This window comes from Schistocerca americana, chromosome 1, assembly GCF_021461395.2.
Source record: "Schistocerca americana isolate TAMUIC-IGC-003095 chromosome 1, iqSchAmer2.1, whole genome shotgun sequence".
Lineage (NCBI taxonomy): Eukaryota > Metazoa > Arthropoda > Insecta > Orthoptera > Acrididae > Schistocerca > Schistocerca americana.
In genome coordinates, this window is record NC_060119.1 from 1,123,403,716 (window position 1) to 1,123,421,075 (window position 17,360).

At 39.8% G+C, this 17,360-nt stretch overlaps 1 protein-coding gene across 1 annotated transcript in view; it reads right to left on the bottom strand.

Annotated features, from left to right (window-relative positions):
- The window catches only part of LOC124551018 (serine/threonine-protein phosphatase 6 regulatory ankyrin repeat subunit C-like), a 404,623-nt gene that overhangs the window by 173,569 nt on the left and 213,694 nt on the right, over positions 1-17,360 (bottom strand). Inside the window, exon 11 of the mRNA XM_047125868.1 lies at positions 7,175-7,273. Within this exon, the coding sequence (XP_046981824.1) occupies positions 7,175-7,273 (99 nt within the window). The remainder of the gene's footprint in view (positions 1-7,174; positions 7,274-17,360) is intronic.

Here is a 17,360-nt window from a genome sequence, read left to right on the forward strand (position 1 = left end):
GGCAATCTTGTATTTTAATAACCGTTTAAATTTTGTGTCGATTTGTTTGTGCTCTCTGTAGATTAGTTCAGACGTTCTATGCACAGCAGTTTTTAGCATGGATAGGTACTGCAACTGCTGTGTTCGGATGCAGGCTGAGTTGGCATCCCTTCACTCCCAGCTTCAGGCAGTGTTGGCTTCGGTCACACAGCTTGAGGCTGTTGCCAATGGGCATCACTGTGGGGGTCCGGATGGGGGTTTGTCGGGGACGGCCAGCTCGTCCCACGCATCCCCCGATCGGACTACGACTGTGGCTGCCCGGGATACTGTTCACATTGAGGCTGATCCCTCATCTGTGGTAGAGTGGGAGGTCGTCTCGAGGTGTGGCAGGGGGTGAAAGACATTCTGGAGGGCTGAACGGAAGGCCTCTAAAGTTTGTCTGACGAACCGGTTTCAGGCTCTGTCTCAGGCTGATACTGATCTTCGGCCGGAAATGGCTCCTTGTCCTGTTCCAGAGGTTGCCCCTCAGTCTGCAAGATCCGGGCGGTCGCAGAGGGTGGGCTTACTGGTAGTTGGGAGCTCCAGTGTCAGGCATGTAATGGGGCACCTTAGGGATATAGCAGCAAGAGAGGGGAAGAAAACCAATGTGCACTCCGTGTGCATACCGGGGGGAGTCATTCCAGATGTGGAAAGGGTCCTTCCGGATCCCATGAAGGGTACAGGGTGCACCCATCTGCAGGCGGTCGCTCGTGTCGGCACCAATGATGTGTGTCGCTATGGATCGGAGGAAATCCTCTCTGGCTTCCGGCAGCTATCTGATTTGGTGAAGACTGCCAGTCTCGCTAGCGGGATGAAAGCAGAGCTCACCATCTGCAGCATCATCGACAGGACTGACAGCGGACCTTTGGTACAGAGCCGAGTGGAGGGTCTGAATCAGAGGCTGAGACGATTCTGCGACCACGTGGGCTGCAGATTCCTTGACTTGCGCCATAGGGTGGTGGGGTTTCGGGTTCCGCTGGATGGGTCAGGAGTCCACTACACGCAGCAAGCGGCTACACGGGTAGCAGGGGTTGTGTGGTGTGGACTGGGTGGTTTTTTTAGGTTAGATGGCATCGGGCAAGTACAGAAAGGGCAACAGCCTCAAAAGGTGCGGGGCAAAGTCAGGACATGCGGGGACCAAGCAGCAATCGGTATTGTAATTGTAAACTGTCGAAGCTGCATTGGTAAAGTACCGGAACTTCAAGCGCTGATAGAAAGCACTGAAGCTGAAATTTGTTATAGGTACAGAAGCTGGATGAAGCCAGAGATAAATTCTGCCGAAATTTTTACAAAGGCACAGACGGTGTTTAGAAAGGATAGATTGCATGCGACCGGTGGTGGCATGTTTGTCGCTGTTAGTAGTAGTTTATCCTGTAGTGAAGTAGAAGTGGATAGTTCCTGTGAATTATTATGGGTGGAGGGTACACTCAACAACCAAGCTAGGTTAATAATTGGCTCCTTTTACCGACCTCCCAACTCAGCAGCATTAGTGGCAGTACAACTGAGAGAAAATTTGGAATACATTTCACATAAATTTTCTCAGCATGTTATAGTCTTAGGTGGAGATTTCAATTTACCAGATATAGACTGGGACACTCAGATGTTTAGGACAGGTGGTAGGGACAGAGCATCGAGTGACATTATACTGAGTGCACTATCCAAAAATTACCTCGAGCAATTAAACAGAGAACCGACTCGTGGAGATAACATCTTGGACCTACTGATAACAAACAGACCCAAACTTTTCAACTCTGTAAGTGCAGAACAGGGAATCAGTGACCATATGGCCATTGCAGCATCCCTGAATATGGAAGTTAATAGGAATATAAAAAAAGGGAGGAAGGTTTATCTGTTTAGCAAGAGTAATAGAAGGCAGATTTCAGACTACCTAAAAGATCAAAACGAAAATTTCTGTTCCGACACTGACAATGTTGAGTGTTTATGGAAAAAGTTCAAAGCAATCATAAAATGCATTTTAGACAGGTACGTGCCAAGTAAAACTGTGAGGGACAGGAAAAACCCACCGTGGTTCAACAACCAAGTTACGAAACTACTGCGAAAGCAAAGAGAGCTTCACTCCAAGTTTAAATCCAGCCAAAACCTCTCAGAGAAACAGAAGCTAAATGATGTCAAAGTTAGCGTAAGGAGGGCTATGCATGAAGTGTTCAGTGAATTCGAAAGTAAAATTCTATGTACCGACTTGACAGAAAATTCTAGAAAGTTCTGGTCTTATGTTAAATCAGTAAGTGGCTTGAAACAGTATATCCAGACACTCCGGGATGATGATGGCATTGAAACAGAGGATGACACACGTAAAGCTGAAATACTAAACACCTTTTTCCAAAGCTGTTTCACAGAGGAAGACCGCACTGCAGTTCCTTCTCTAAATCCTCGCACAAACGAAAAAATGGCTGACATCGAAATAAGTGTCCAAGGAATAGAAAAGCAACTGGAATCACTCAACAGAGGAAAGTCCACTGGACCTGACGGGATACCAATTTGATTCTACACAGAGTATGCGAAAGAACTTGCCCCCCTTCTACCAGCCGTGTATCGCAAGTCTCTAGAGGAACGGAATGTTCCAAATGATTGGAAAAGAGCACAGGTAATCCCAGTCTTCAAGAAGGGTTGTCGAGCAGATGCGCAAAACTATAGACCTATATCTCTGACATCGATCTGTCGTAGAATTTTAGAACATGTTTTTTGCTCGAGTATCATGTCGCTTTTGGAAACCCAGAATCTACTCTGTAGGAATCAACATGGATTCCGGAAACAGCAATCGTGTGAGACCCAACTCGTTTTATTTGTTCATGAGACCCAGAAAATATTAGATACAGGCTCCCAGGTAGATGCTATTTTCCTTGACTTCCGAAAGGCGTTCGATACAGTTCCGCACTGTCGCCTGATAAACAAAGTAAGAGCCTACGGAATATCAGACCAGCTGGATGGCTGTATTGAAGAATTTTTAGCAAACAGAACACAGCATGTTGTTATCAATGGAGAGACGTCCACAGACATTAAAGTAACCTCTGGCATGCCACAGGGGAGCGTTATGGGACCATTGCTTTTCACAATATATATAAATGACCTAGCAGATAGTGTCGGAAGTTCCATGCGGTTTTTCGTGGATGATGCTGTAGTATACAGAGAAGTTGCAGCATTAGAAAATTGTAGCAAAATGCAGGAAGATCTGCAGCAGATAGGCACTTGGTGCAGGGAGTGGCAACTGACCCTTAACATAGACAAATGTAATGTATTGCGAATACATAGAAAGAAGGATCCTTTGTTGTATGATTACATGATAGTGGAACAAACACTGGCAGCAGTTACTTCTGTAAAATATCTGGGAGTATGCGTGCGGAACGATTTGAAGTGGAATGATCATATAAAATTAATTGTTGGTAAGGCGGGTACGAGGTTGAGATTCATTGGGAGAGTCCTTAGAAAATGTAGTCCATCAAAAAAGGAGGCGGCTTACAAAACACTTGTTCGACCTATACTTGAGTATTGCTCATCCGTGTGGGATCTGTACCAGATCAGGTTGATGGAGGAGATAGAGAAGATCCAAAGAAGAGTGGCGTGTTTTGTCACAGAGTTATTTGATAACCGTGATAGCGTTACGGAGATATTTAGCAAACTCAAGTGGCAGACTCTGCAAGAGAGGCACTCTGCATTGCGGTGTAGCTTGTTCACCGGGTTTTGAGAGGGTGCGTTTCTGGATGAGGTATCAAATATATTGCTTCCCCCTACTTATACCTCCCGAAGAGATCACGAATGTAAAATTATAGAGATTTGAGCGCGCACGGAGGCTTTCAGATAGTCGTTCTTCCCGCGAACCATACGCGACTGAAACAGAAAAGGGAGGTAATCACAGTGGCACGTAAAGTGCCCTCCGCCACACACCATTGGGTGGCTTGCGGAGTATAAATGTAGGTGTAGATGCAGATGATCCATCCTCACAGCTTCAATTCTGCCAGTACCTCATCTACCTTCCAAACTTCACAGAAGCTCTTCAGTGAACCTAGCAGAACTAGCACTCCAGGAATAAAGGATATTGTGGAGTCAGGATTAGCTACAGCCTGGGGGATGTTTCCAGATTGAAATTTTCACTCTGCAGTGGAGTGTGCACTGATATGAAACTTCCTGACAGATTAAAACTGTGTGCCGGACCTAGACTCAAACTCTGGACTTTTACTTTTCATGGGCAAGTGCTCTACCAACTGAGCTGCCCAAGCATGTCTGAAGACCCGTCCTCATTGATTCATTTCTGCCAGTCCCTTGTCTCCTACCACCCAAACTTCACAGGAGTGGTAGTTCTGCTGAGTTCACAGGAGAGCTTCTGTGTAGTTTGGAAGGTAGGAGATGAGGTACTGGTAGAACTGAAGCTGTGAGGAGAGGTCGTGAGTCATGCTTGGGTAGCTCAGTTGGTAGAGCACTTGCCCGCAAAAGGCAAAGGTCCTGAGTTTGTGTCTTGGTCCAGCACACAATTTTAATCTGTCAGGAAGTTTCAATACTATCATGTTGCAAATGTAGTGGGAAGTGGATTTAGGGACTCCAGCTCCTTTGTAGAGGACTCTGCAAGATCCAGAGATATCTATTTTATACAGCATTCTTACAGTTCGCTGCTGCAGAATGAATACTTCCATTATATCAGCTGCAATCACCTAGAACGTCAATCAGTAAGTTATCAGAGAGTGAACATATGTAAAATTTCAGTGCCCTGGTCCAAATAATGAGAGTTACTTCTAAGTACTAGACACAGTAATATCATCTTCTAGTTACATAAAAAAAAAAGGAAAGGCAATCACATACCAACAGCTGACTTATGTGTGGGGCATAGAAACTTGCTACAGAAAACTATTCACACTAGCATTTGAGTTCTTACTCTTTCTCTTCCTATTCATTTAATCTGCACAATTTATTGACTTCATTTGAGATTGTTATTTAGTTAGACCTGAAGGAATTTTACACTTGGTTTTCCATTTAGTGTTCAACAGTTCATCTTATTTCTATTATGAGCAGGTTTATTTTATGTGTGTCACATTGTGTACTATGAGTCTTTCTCAGATTAAGAAAACTTATTTGTGTAAACCAGACATACACCAGTTCAGTTATCATCCGAGTTGTGTCAAGTATGCCATTATCTGTACCTCTGACACATATGCTTGCATCATCAGCAAACATTAAAGCTTTTGAAGATACTTTTGAAGTCATTGGGAAATCAATTACAAGGATTAAGAAGAGGAGCAGATGCAACACAACATATTGTGGGACTTATAACTATTATGCTTCCACATGCTGCATGTGGCACAGTGTGACACTCTGCTTTCTGTTATGAAGCAAAGGCTATAAATGCAAAACGCATGCTATTAATGCCATAATGTTTTACTTTCCCAGGTACAATTGCATGACTTAACTAAAATAATCTGTGCAATGCATGAAATATACCAACAAACAGTTTTGTTGTTCAGCTCCACTAAACAATAAGATCTATTTGTAGGTAATTATTTGCAAACATCACACTGTCAGACAATCAGCAAGTTATGCTTTGAAAAATAAGACAGCACTCTAATGAAGATCAGTTCTTCAAAAATGTTTGAAGAGAGTAGGAGAATTTGTCTGGCAGAGATAACTGACAAAGAGGGCAATGCAGTGAGGAGTGATCCCTAGCTGCTGAACTTGTGTACAACCACTCATATTACCACCATGGTCACAGTCACATCCACAGGAGCACCATGTGAATAATTTATGAACCACTGAATCAGAGCATCAGTTGTTTTTTATCTGAATTTCTTGATATGTCAGCAGGCCAGTTGCAAACTTTGCAAACAGAGCATTATGGAGTGGAAGAAGATGTACAGAACATAACAGAGCATTTAGGGGACCTAGAATTGAAAATGAAGAAAAATGTAGAACAGCATGTGGCTGAACAGACAAAGAAAGCTAAAGGAGACTGAAGCAGGCAATGTAATGACAAGTTTGCCAGGCATTTGAAGGTAATGTGTGTAATTAGGCCCTGGCCTGTACCATGTCTAGAGGAGGATGCCTTTCATTACAAAAAGTGAGAATTATATTTGACCTAGCATGTTGAAAAGCAAAGTGGTAGTTAAAAGCATATTCATTTTCATGAATAATTATCAAGGTGCATTTGCTTATCAATTCTAGCTTACAGACCATTTCACTAAAATAATAATCGCAATCTTTAAGTAACATAACAGTTAACTTAAACCGTCTGTTAATATATAGCTCAGCCCACCCCACAAATCCTTAAGGTTAGCTGGATAATAGGAGCTGTGGAAGATGATATCCTTTAGTTCATTCTTTGATGATCTCTCCAATACCTTGAAACAAGTTACCTTGTAAGGAAGGGCAAAGGTGAATAAGACAAATACAGATGGACAAAATACCAGATTGCAATAACATAAAGTCTAGAACTGGGGATTGTAGAAACCAGTCACTCAAACAAATCTAAAAGGACACTAATACTTTAAATTTTATAAAAACAAAAAACATGAATTATAGCAAAAACAGTGTATCTAATGATGAAATGAAACCAGTACACTATATTGCTCTGTTTCTTCTTCTTCTGCTTTTACGGCCTCATTGGACCACTTCAGTCAATCATTTCTGGTCCTCTTCTTTGGTATTTTCCCCTTCCGAGTGGCCCAGCATCTCTTCATTCGTTCCGAGGCTTTTCGTCGTTCCTTATCTGTAAATAACCTTTTCATTGTATGTCATTTGTCAATTTTTGGTTTAAATCTTATTTCTGTGTTCCTCAACTTCTTTAAATTTGGCGTTTTGTTCTGCAAATCATCCAGAGTTATTTCCAGTTCTTCCTTATCCTCTCTTATTTCCTTAAGCCATCCTCCTTGTTGTTTCAAATTCCAGAGTTTCTCAATAATTTTCCTTGATAATCTGGTTTCTGGTGTCCTCAGAATGTGACCACAAAAAGAGATCCTTTTCTTGCTCTGTTTATAATGTAATTTTTGGATATTCTTTACTTTAGTTATGGTATATTCAATATTTACATACTACAGACTCTGATGATTAATTAAAAGGTGCATGTAGACATCAGTTTCAGCAGACCATTAGTAGGAAAAACAATGACAACAATATGTGTAGTATTTTCATTTTGATGCAGTAAGACAAATCATACCTCACAGCGCATATCAGCAACAGCTCTATGAAGTGCTGTACAACCATGGTCATCTTTGAAATTCACATTTGCCCCAGAATCAATCAACAATTTGAAGATCTGAAAATAGCAAACACAGTCATGTAGAGTGAGAATATTCATAAAATCATAATAAAAACAAAACTTATTACCAACTTGAAAGTTCAGCTAACAAACAAAAATGAGTAACAGTAATAAAAACAGCTAACTCAAAAGTGAATTCAAATAATTCATCAGTAGTCATTTTGTATACTGATTTCTATGCTGGATCCACAGATTCTTGCTGTTACTGTGAGGGACTATGTACATGGCTGAGTAAATATGTATTCTTGTAGTGCACAGATTACTGCATCCACTAAGAACTATGAGCAGGTGCATTTACAAGACCTGAATTCTGCAATGGCACATAGACAGAAGTTGAAAACTGTCTCTTTTAAAGTAGCACTTTTTTCTTTAAATTAATTTGTTAATTACAATCATATAAAGCCTGTGAAAGATAACAGGTAATTCCCTTTACTAACTATCTAAGAAAACTAACACTGATGATGCAATCAAAAGTTTTGGAGACAGAAAAGCAAAAAAGCAGTGTCAAACATTTCTTCTATAAGACAAATGGGAAAGATAAAGCACAATAAGAAAATAGTACAACAATAAGGATGTAGGGAAAAGAAAACTTATCTCTCTCTGTAGCCACAATTTTGAGTGATTTATTCTTCTTTCCAACGCTTGCATAAATCACTTTTTATTTTTCCCATCTAATACTTGTCTTTTTATCTTGACAAAAATTATTGAAGATCTTAAAAGCTAAATATTCAAATACATCATTAAAGCAGCGTGTTTCTGTATATATTTTTGCAACTTGAGAAAGTCATAATTATTTTTAACATTTATTTTTCATATTTAACAGTGAAAAATCAACTAAATTGCATTTTGTTATTATTACCACTTTTGGGATGGACCAAAGTCTCAATCAGCCACTGTCGAGTTGTACAATCATGTAGTTTTGCAGGTACATTCGTAGTATATGTAGATACTGTCCACAAAATTTGGTGAGAACAGAGTAGGTAGTAAAAAAGTAATAAATTAAAGTGCCATGCTTGACTTCATTTTGAAAGTGTTAACTAAATTTTGGCACACTAGGCTAGCATCTGATGATGCCTAATGAGCTGAAACAACATTAGAAGCCAAAAAAATTTGGTGAAAAAAAATGCAATGCTATTTCTTTACATTTCACCTTTCAATATTAAGTTATTCATCCAAGAAGCACTGGAATAATGTGTTAACTAAATTTATCTTTCACTTTTAAATTCCATTATTTGTCACAATATCATAAAGATGAAGCTTTTAGATATTGCTTTCTTGAGTTACTGTGTATCTTGACTTATACCACATATTTAAGGTTCCTCTTTCGATAGATTTTTAGAATATCTTATGTGAGCTACTGAGCAGGTACTTTCTTACAGATTTGTACACTATGAAAAGAATAATATGAGCTAAACATATGTGGAGTCTTTAATATGCCTGTAAGTGAACAGAATGAAAAATCTTTTTATATGCAAAGTACATAGAATTATGTCTGTGTAATAAGCTTATCAGTATGTTGATCTTCTGTGGCTGTTACACAGCCATGGTCCACAAATGTATAATGAGTGAAGAAAAAATTTGCAAAACAATACACAGGTAACTTGTGTGGCAGATTTTTATTAATTATAACATGCAATTGTTCTTCCTTATGAGGTGAGTGGAATCTGAGATGGGTGAACTAAACTTATTAAATATTTTTATATGAATTTTCTTTTGCTTGTGTTTATTTTTGTTTATGAGACAATTTTTTTTTTTTTTTTTTACAACAGTAACTTTGTCACTTAGAACAGATAACCAAGGCTCCTTAACATAAGCATCAAATGTGATTGTGAAATAAGATATATGTTGTGTAGCAGCAGTCGACTCAGCATGAGTCGAGCACCACCTATGTGAGGACGAACTTCATGGATTTGTTATTCTAGAGTGTACTTTTCAGCCAAGTTTTGTATGTCATCACTATTTCTCACTGCAAGGATTTTGTAAGGGAAAGTGTATATAAGTAAAAAGTGTGGACTGCTAGTACCCAACAATCACTCTTCCCTCCTCATCCCATCTGGTAAGTCTCCCCTGACCCACAGTTCTGTGTGACTTTCCCAAAATCTACCGCTTTTCCTAGACCTCCCCAGTCTTTTTCCTTCACCCCTCTTCCTTCCCCTTCAATCTTTCCACCTGAAGATGGAGCCACAGGCTCCAAAAGCTTGTCTAATTATGACTTTCTTTTCACTTGGTGAGTAGATTTTTTTATCTATCCAATTCAACAATGTATACTGTTGGATTCCTTTATAATTTACAGAGATTTTCAATTTGTTGGTTATTGTTGCAGAGAGTTGCCAGGTGCCACTCCCCCCTCCTCCTTTTTTTTCACAAACAGTGTTAAACTTGTAAGTGTTACTCCACATTGATCCTTTGTTCCACCTACTTACTAGATTTCATGGTTAACTATACAGTTAAAACTGAAGAACATAGTGAGCATAGCCTTTACATTTGATCATACTTGTCCTGTTTTTTTAGTCTTGGTGATCCAAAATGCTTCCATTGGGATGATTGCTCCTTAGTTTCAATGACATATCCATAAGCCTACATTCCATGGGCTGTTATGACACATTTCACATTAGTTCTGCATCATTGTTTACTTCATGTAGCTATTGCCAAACAACTTGCAAGCTCCACTGTTTAGCTCAAAATTCAACAATTTTAGAACAAATACCCAAAACATCCACAAATATTTTTTGGAATGAGCCAACTGATATTTAAACACCATCAGTGATAACACTGACTGTGATTTTCTGACTGTTCATAATCGTTACTTTCAATTTTCCAGAGTTTAACCTGTTGCTGGTGCAATGGTGAGCCAAAGGCACAGTTAAATGTCTTTTCTGTATTCTTTAAAACAGTAATACCATTCACAAAACCAGATTTAATCACAGCAAACTTACCAAAGGTAATCATTAACATGATATAGGACATGTCAAAGTATTAACAAATTTAGATCAATTTAAAATAAGCTAATTCGTATACACATATATTTACAGACTTCTAGTTAGAGACAATCATTAGATTTACTCCTGGTATACAATACTTTTTTTACAAATAACTTATTAAATAATGTAATGGCACATTGTCCACTCATATCTCACTATCAGTCACTGCACACACTATACAACATTATTTCATAACACTTCACTCACTACACACACACACACACACACACACACACACACACACACTGGTGATCTGTTCAATGCACTTTATTCCATTCTTGTAGCAAAATGTAATTATTTCTCTGATCCATTTAACACAACATAAATAATAGCCAATACTAACAACACACAAGTAGTCTTTTAGACAGGTGACAACAGACTAAACATTTGATGTGGCTAACAATGTACAACCACATTTTAGTCATGTTTACCAACACAACAATGAGAAAACTGCACAAATCCTGCTAATACAGAAAAATAATGTCTATTTGTTGCAACAAAGTAGATACATAACAGATTTCACTTATATTTCCTCATTAAGTTGTAGTGGTTCATCTATTTAAACTCTCTTGTTCTCATCTCACTTCACAATAAATACAACAAATGTGCAGCTGAGCTCTTGCACGATTTCTGTAGGTACAACAATAGTTTAGTTATGGAATTTACAGCAATCAGAAGAATGAAGAGTGGTACAGTATTTCAGTAGATGTGTGAGTAAATAAAAATTATCAATATGAATAAAGTTTTAAAACTACACTCATTTAACATGTAAACTACATATGGGTTGGGAACTTGGTGAAATACTTACACATGATTTTTTCAGATAACATGCTAGTGGTTTCATGGTATAATGATTTTATTTATGCAGCATTTCTGCTGCAAGGTGAATGTATACACACAAAAATATGTAGCTGCCATGGAAACATGTATGTCATTTCCTTGTTTATGGGTCATGTAGAGGGGTCCTATTTTACCCAATCGGCAATTTAAAAAACTTGCCTCGTACATGTATCTTGATCCTCTCTCTATGATTCATACTTGTGGCAAGGATACTCACTTCTCTTTCTTCCAGAACCTCAATACCTATTTTCAAATCTTTTTCACCTGGTCATTCTCAGCTCAGTGGACCAACTTACTAAATACTGATTCAACTTACTAAATACTGATTAATATCTGTTTCATAGACTTATAAAAAATCTTTCCATATCAAACACACTAACTACAAGTAATACCTACCACAGAGCCTTGGCAACCCTAAGTAGTGCATCTGCATTGGAAAGCAGGAGTTACCCGAATATACTGACACTTTTCCCAAATCTTTACAGACAGACAATAGCTTGCCCATTTGTCCCCATGAACCAGAGACCTTGTAGCAGCAGTGTGGCTTGCTTGCAGCAGAGACACAGATAGCTGTACCACAGGTGCAACCATGTCAATGAGGTTTCTGTAGAAGAGAGGCCAGACTAACATTTCACATCTGAATAGGAGTAGCAAAATAGTCAGTAGCTTCAAGATCAACACTATGTGTGACTAGTTGATCTAGCCTTATAACATTAGCAAACATGACCTTGCTATGCTGCTGCTGTGAATAGCTGAAAGCAACAAGAAACTACAGCCATTATATTTCGTGAGGACAGGCAGCTCTACTATATGCTTTACTAATTATAACAACATTTTGGGCATATTTTCACATTTGGTACTCCAGGCAGAGACAACTCAGAAGGCTGTCATAGTAGAAATCCTTGGATAACACAAAAGTATTATATTGATAAAAGAAGGCCTAAAAATACAGCAAATGAACCAGGCAAAAGTAAACACAAACATCGGAAAATGAGACAAAAAGGGCAAAACAGCTTATGAGAAATCTCTACAGGATAAATGCAAAGCTGTAAAAACATCCATAACTGTGGTGAAAGTAGCTGCCACATAAAAAAAAGACCTTTGGAGGAAAGAGAAGCAGTGCATGAATATCAAGAGCTCATACTGAATGAAACTAAGCAAAGATGGGAAGGATGAAAGTTGGATGGAAAATACAGATGTGCTATACAAATCAAATTATCTTAAAAACAATATTCTGAAAAGGAAGGAGAAGTAGAGACAGATGAAATGCAAAATGTGATAATGCAAGAATTTCACAGAAAACAGTAAGACCCAAGTTGAAACAAGAATTGTGGGGTAGATGACAGTCCCTCAGAATTAATGAGATCCCAGGGAGGATATATTGTGACATAAGTATTCCACCTGGCATGCAAGACAGATAAGATATGCAGTGAGCAAAGTCAGTTAGGATTCTAGAGAACACATCAAACAATATTGACTCCATGAGTTATCTTGCAAGACAGACCGAAGAGACAAACCTATGTTTCTAGCATTTATATATTTAGGGATAGCTTACTAAAAATCTGCCTGGAATGTTTTCTTTGAAATTCTGGAGCTAGCAGGGATAAAATCTACATCTACATTTGCATATAAACTCTGCAAACAACTATATGGTGCATGGCTTCTTGTACCATTACTAGTCATTTCCTTTTCTGTTCTATTTGCAAATGGAATAAAGGAAAAACAACTGTCTCTATCCCTCTCCAAAAGCCCTAATTTCTCTTATATTGTCCTCATGGCCCTTGTACAGTTTATACATTGGCAGCAGTAGAATCATTGTGCAGTCAGCTACAGGGGCTGGGTGTCTAAATAGTCACACATTGAGCTTTTGGCCAATGTCTTCTTCAGGAAATAAAAGAAAACACACACAAATCCATACATGCAAGCACACCTCACCCACACCTGACCACTATCTCTAGCAACTCCAGCCACAATGCAACTGTCACTTTTAGCGAAAGCAGCAGTCCATGATGAATGGACAAGGCTGCCAAGTGCAATGATGGGAGGCTGAGGGGAATGAGAGTGGGGGGGGGGGGGGGGGAGTGGGGGGGGGGGGGGGGAGGGGAGTGGGACAGGGGAGTGGAAAAAGGCAGAAGCAGAGAATGGGACATTTGATGGGTGCACTGGCAGAGAGTGGCACACAGTGAGGGTGAGGGCATGTGAACTGAGAGGAGCTGATATGGTGAAGAGGGTGCAAATCATTGGGTGGAGGGTGTGAGAACAGCAGGTTATTGTAGGCTAAGGCTGGGGTGATTTTGGGAACAGAGAATGTGTTGTAAGGATAGCTCCCATCTGCACAGTGCAGAAAACTCATGTTGGAGGAGAAGATCCAAACAGCCCAGGTTGTGAAGTACCCATTGAAATCAAATATATTATGTTCAGCTGCATGTTGTGCCACAGTGTGGTCCACTTTATTCTTGGCCACTCATCCCAGTGGTCACCTGGTTGGTAGTCATACCAATACAAAAGGCTGTCACAATGACTGAAGCAGAGCAGGTAAATGATATGGCTGATTTCACAGGTGGCTTGGACTCTGATTGGGAAGGATGAGCCTGTGACAGGACTGGAAAAGGAAGTGCTGGATGGGTGGATTGGGTAGGTCTTGCACCTGGGCCTTCCACGAGGACATGGATGGGTGGGAAGGATCTCCAGTAGGATGTCCCACATTTCGGGATATGGTGGTAGATACTCAAAGCTCTGACAGAGGGTGTGGCTCAGTTGTCCCAATCCAGGGTGATATTGGGTGACAACCGGGACACTACTTCGCAGCTGGTTCTAAGGGGTGTGGGACGACTGGAGGTGTATGGGGATATGGCAGGGGGGATAGTGCTGTCTCTTAAGAGCTTTGTGAGGTCTTTAGCACACTGGGAAGGGAGTTCTTCTGGTTCTGAGACAAATTTGAGAACAACAACTTCCTTGGATGACATTAAATTCAAAAATTTTGCTACAAATGCTTCAGAAACTTACTGTTAAAATTTTGACAGTAGAGAAAATGTCTGACTTCACTCTCTGCACTTTGACTGGTAAATGTTCATCACAAAAACTCAAAACTATTGCCTAGCCTTTAAAACCCCCATCTGTACTCCACCAGTACTCTGCTACCAAAGAAACTGCTTCCTATGTGTACAGATTGAATAATATCCCTGATAATATTCAGAACGTATACTGACAAATCAATGAAGGAAACCAAGAAGTGATTTGGAACCAGACATAAGGTGCTGGGAATAAAAAAGTAACAAACTGTGAGGTTTTACAGTGACACTGTTATTCTGTCACAGACAGAAAAGACTTGAAGGATCAGTTGAAAGGAACTTACAATGTCTTGAAGAGAGGTAATAAGATGAACATTAGCATAGGTAATGGAATATAGTCAAATCAAATCAAGTGCTCCCGAGGGAATTGGATTTGAAAATGAGACACTGAGAGGAGTAGATGAGTGTTCCTATTTCGGTAGCAAAATAACTGACAATACTGAAGGAGAGATGAGTTAAAATGTCAGCTGGCAATAACAAGAAAAGGTTTCCTGCAAAAGAGAAATATGCTAATACGAAATATAAATTTAAGTGCTACCAATTTTTTTATGAAAGAATTTGTTTGGATTGTAGCTTTCATCACATGGGAAATGTGTGCAACAGGCAGTATAGACAAGATGAAAATGGAAATTTTTGAAATTTTGTGCTACAGTAGAACACAGAATATTGTATGGTTAGATTTGATAATTAATGCAAAGGTACTTATTGGTATCAGGGAAGAAAATAAATTTATGGTAGAAGTTGACTAACAGAAGTTTCAGCTGGAAAGGGGGGGGGGGGAGGGGGGGGGGGGCAGCAAGCCAGTTCATATTTCATATGGATGTAGGTTGCAATGCAGAGATGAAGACATTTGCACTGGATGGACTAGCAAGAGGAGCTGGCAGCCCTGCAGCCAGGTGACTAGCGAGCAGCCCTGCAGCCAGGTGACTAGCGCAAGTTTTGGTGTTCTCGTAAAGATAGGTCATTTTAGATTTTAATAACATTTAGTTTAGTACTGATTACATGGTAAACAGATGCATTAGTGTGCTTTTTAAGTGTACCATTAAGGGCTTTAATTTTCTTTATGTAATATAGTAGAAAATGTGAAAAGATCATACAGTCGAGTTATAGCCGTATTTTCTGTTTACATTTTGCTGCAGCAAATCTATAGAATTTCATTTAATTGTTTTTTGCTTTCTCCAGCAATTTAACTGTAGCACACCTCTTCATTATTTAACTCACATTTCTGGAAAGTAGCATAAAGTTTTAGTGGTTGTTTCATAAATTTTGCACTGTTGTTTTTGTTTACATATAGGCCAATTTTGTGGAATCATATTCTCACGTTTATCATTTAACTGACTTATTCTTAAGAAACTATTATGTTTATCATAAGTCTTGTCACAAGTGGGGCACTTTTCGGGTTCTTCCTTTATTGAAACATTGGAGGTTACACTTCCCTACAGCTTAGGTCTTTGTGGCAAACGAATCTGCTCCAGTCCTGAATCCCTGAACCATTACACCAATAACCCGAAAACAGCTTTCGCATTCCACAACTACCCTCCCGACCTGGTACAGAAGCAAATAACCAGAGCCACTTCCTCATTCCCTCACACCCACAACCTCCCACAGAAAAACCCCAAAAGTGCCCCACTTGTGATAGGATACTTTTTGGGACTGGATCAGACTCTGAATGTGGCTCTCCAGCAGGGATACGACTTCCTCAAATCCTGCCCTGAAATGAGATCCATCCTTCATGAAATCCTCCCCACTCCACCTTCAGTGACTTTCCGCTGTCCACCTAACCTTTGTAACCTCTTGGTTCATCCCTATGAAATCCCCAAACCACCTTCCCTACCCTCTGGCTCCTACCCTTGTAACTGCCCCCGGTGTAAAACCTGTCCCATGCACCCTCCCACCACCACCTACTCCAGTCCTGTAACCCGGAAGGTGTACACAATCAAAGGCAGAGCCACGTGTGAAAGCACCCACGTGATTTACCAACTGACATGCCTACACTCTGAAGTCTTCTATGTGGGAATGACCAGCAACAAACTGTCCATTCACATGAATGGACACAGGCAGACAGTGTTTGCTGGTAATGAGGATCACCCTGTGGCTAAACATGCCTTGGTGCACGGCCAGCACATCTTGGCACAGTGTTACACTGTCCGGGTTATCTGGATACTGCCCACTGATGCCAACCTATCAGAACTCCGGAGATGCGAACTTGCCCTTCAATATATTCTCTCTTCCTATTACCCACCAGGCCTCAACCTCCACTAATTTCAAGTTGCCACCCCTCGTACCTCACCTGTCATTCAACAACATCTTTGCCTCTATACTTCCGCCTCGACTGAGATCTCTGCCCAACCTCTTTGTATTTACATATGTCTGCTTGCGTCTGTATATGTGCGGATGGATATATGTGTGTGTGTGTGTGTGTGTGTGTCTGTGTGTGTGTGTATGTGTGTGTGAGTGTATACCTGTCCTTTTTTCCCTCTAAGGTAAGTCTTTCCGCTCCTGGGATTGGAATGACTCCTTACGCTCTCCCTTAAAACCCACATCCTTTTGTCTTTCCCTCTCCTGTCCTCTTTCCTGATGAAACAACCTTGGGTTGCGAAAGCTTGAAATTTGTGTGTGTGCTTCTGTGTTTTTTATTATGTCTATCATTGACAAAGGCCTTAATGGTCGAAAGGTATAATTGTGTGAATCTTTTTGTTGTGCCTATCATGACCCAGCATCTCCAATGTACAGTGAGTAGCAACTTTCCTTCTCTAACATTGTTAAACTCTAACTTCTACACCATTTCAATGCAGTAATGTGTTCATTGTAAATAAGTATTGTAGTAGCTCTATTATATGTTTATTGCCTTATAAATAAAAACACCTTTTTTTTTAATTTTAAATTCAGTGCATTAATGCAATCTTAGTAAATGAGTGTTGTAAAATGATTCTTTCATATAATGTTAAAAAAAAAAGAAAATGAAGATCATTCCACTTGGGACCTGTGGAAGGTACATTAGCTTATCTGTCTGAGTTGTAAATATTTGTCATGTATTATTGTTTTTCTGACATGTTCTACATCCTGATGGGCCTCTGCACTACGGATAAATTGGAATGAAAGTAAAGCTAATCTAATCTAATCAATGACAGCAACATCACACCGATCTTTGGACTGAAGACAACAATGACACAAATCTTTAAACAAATACCC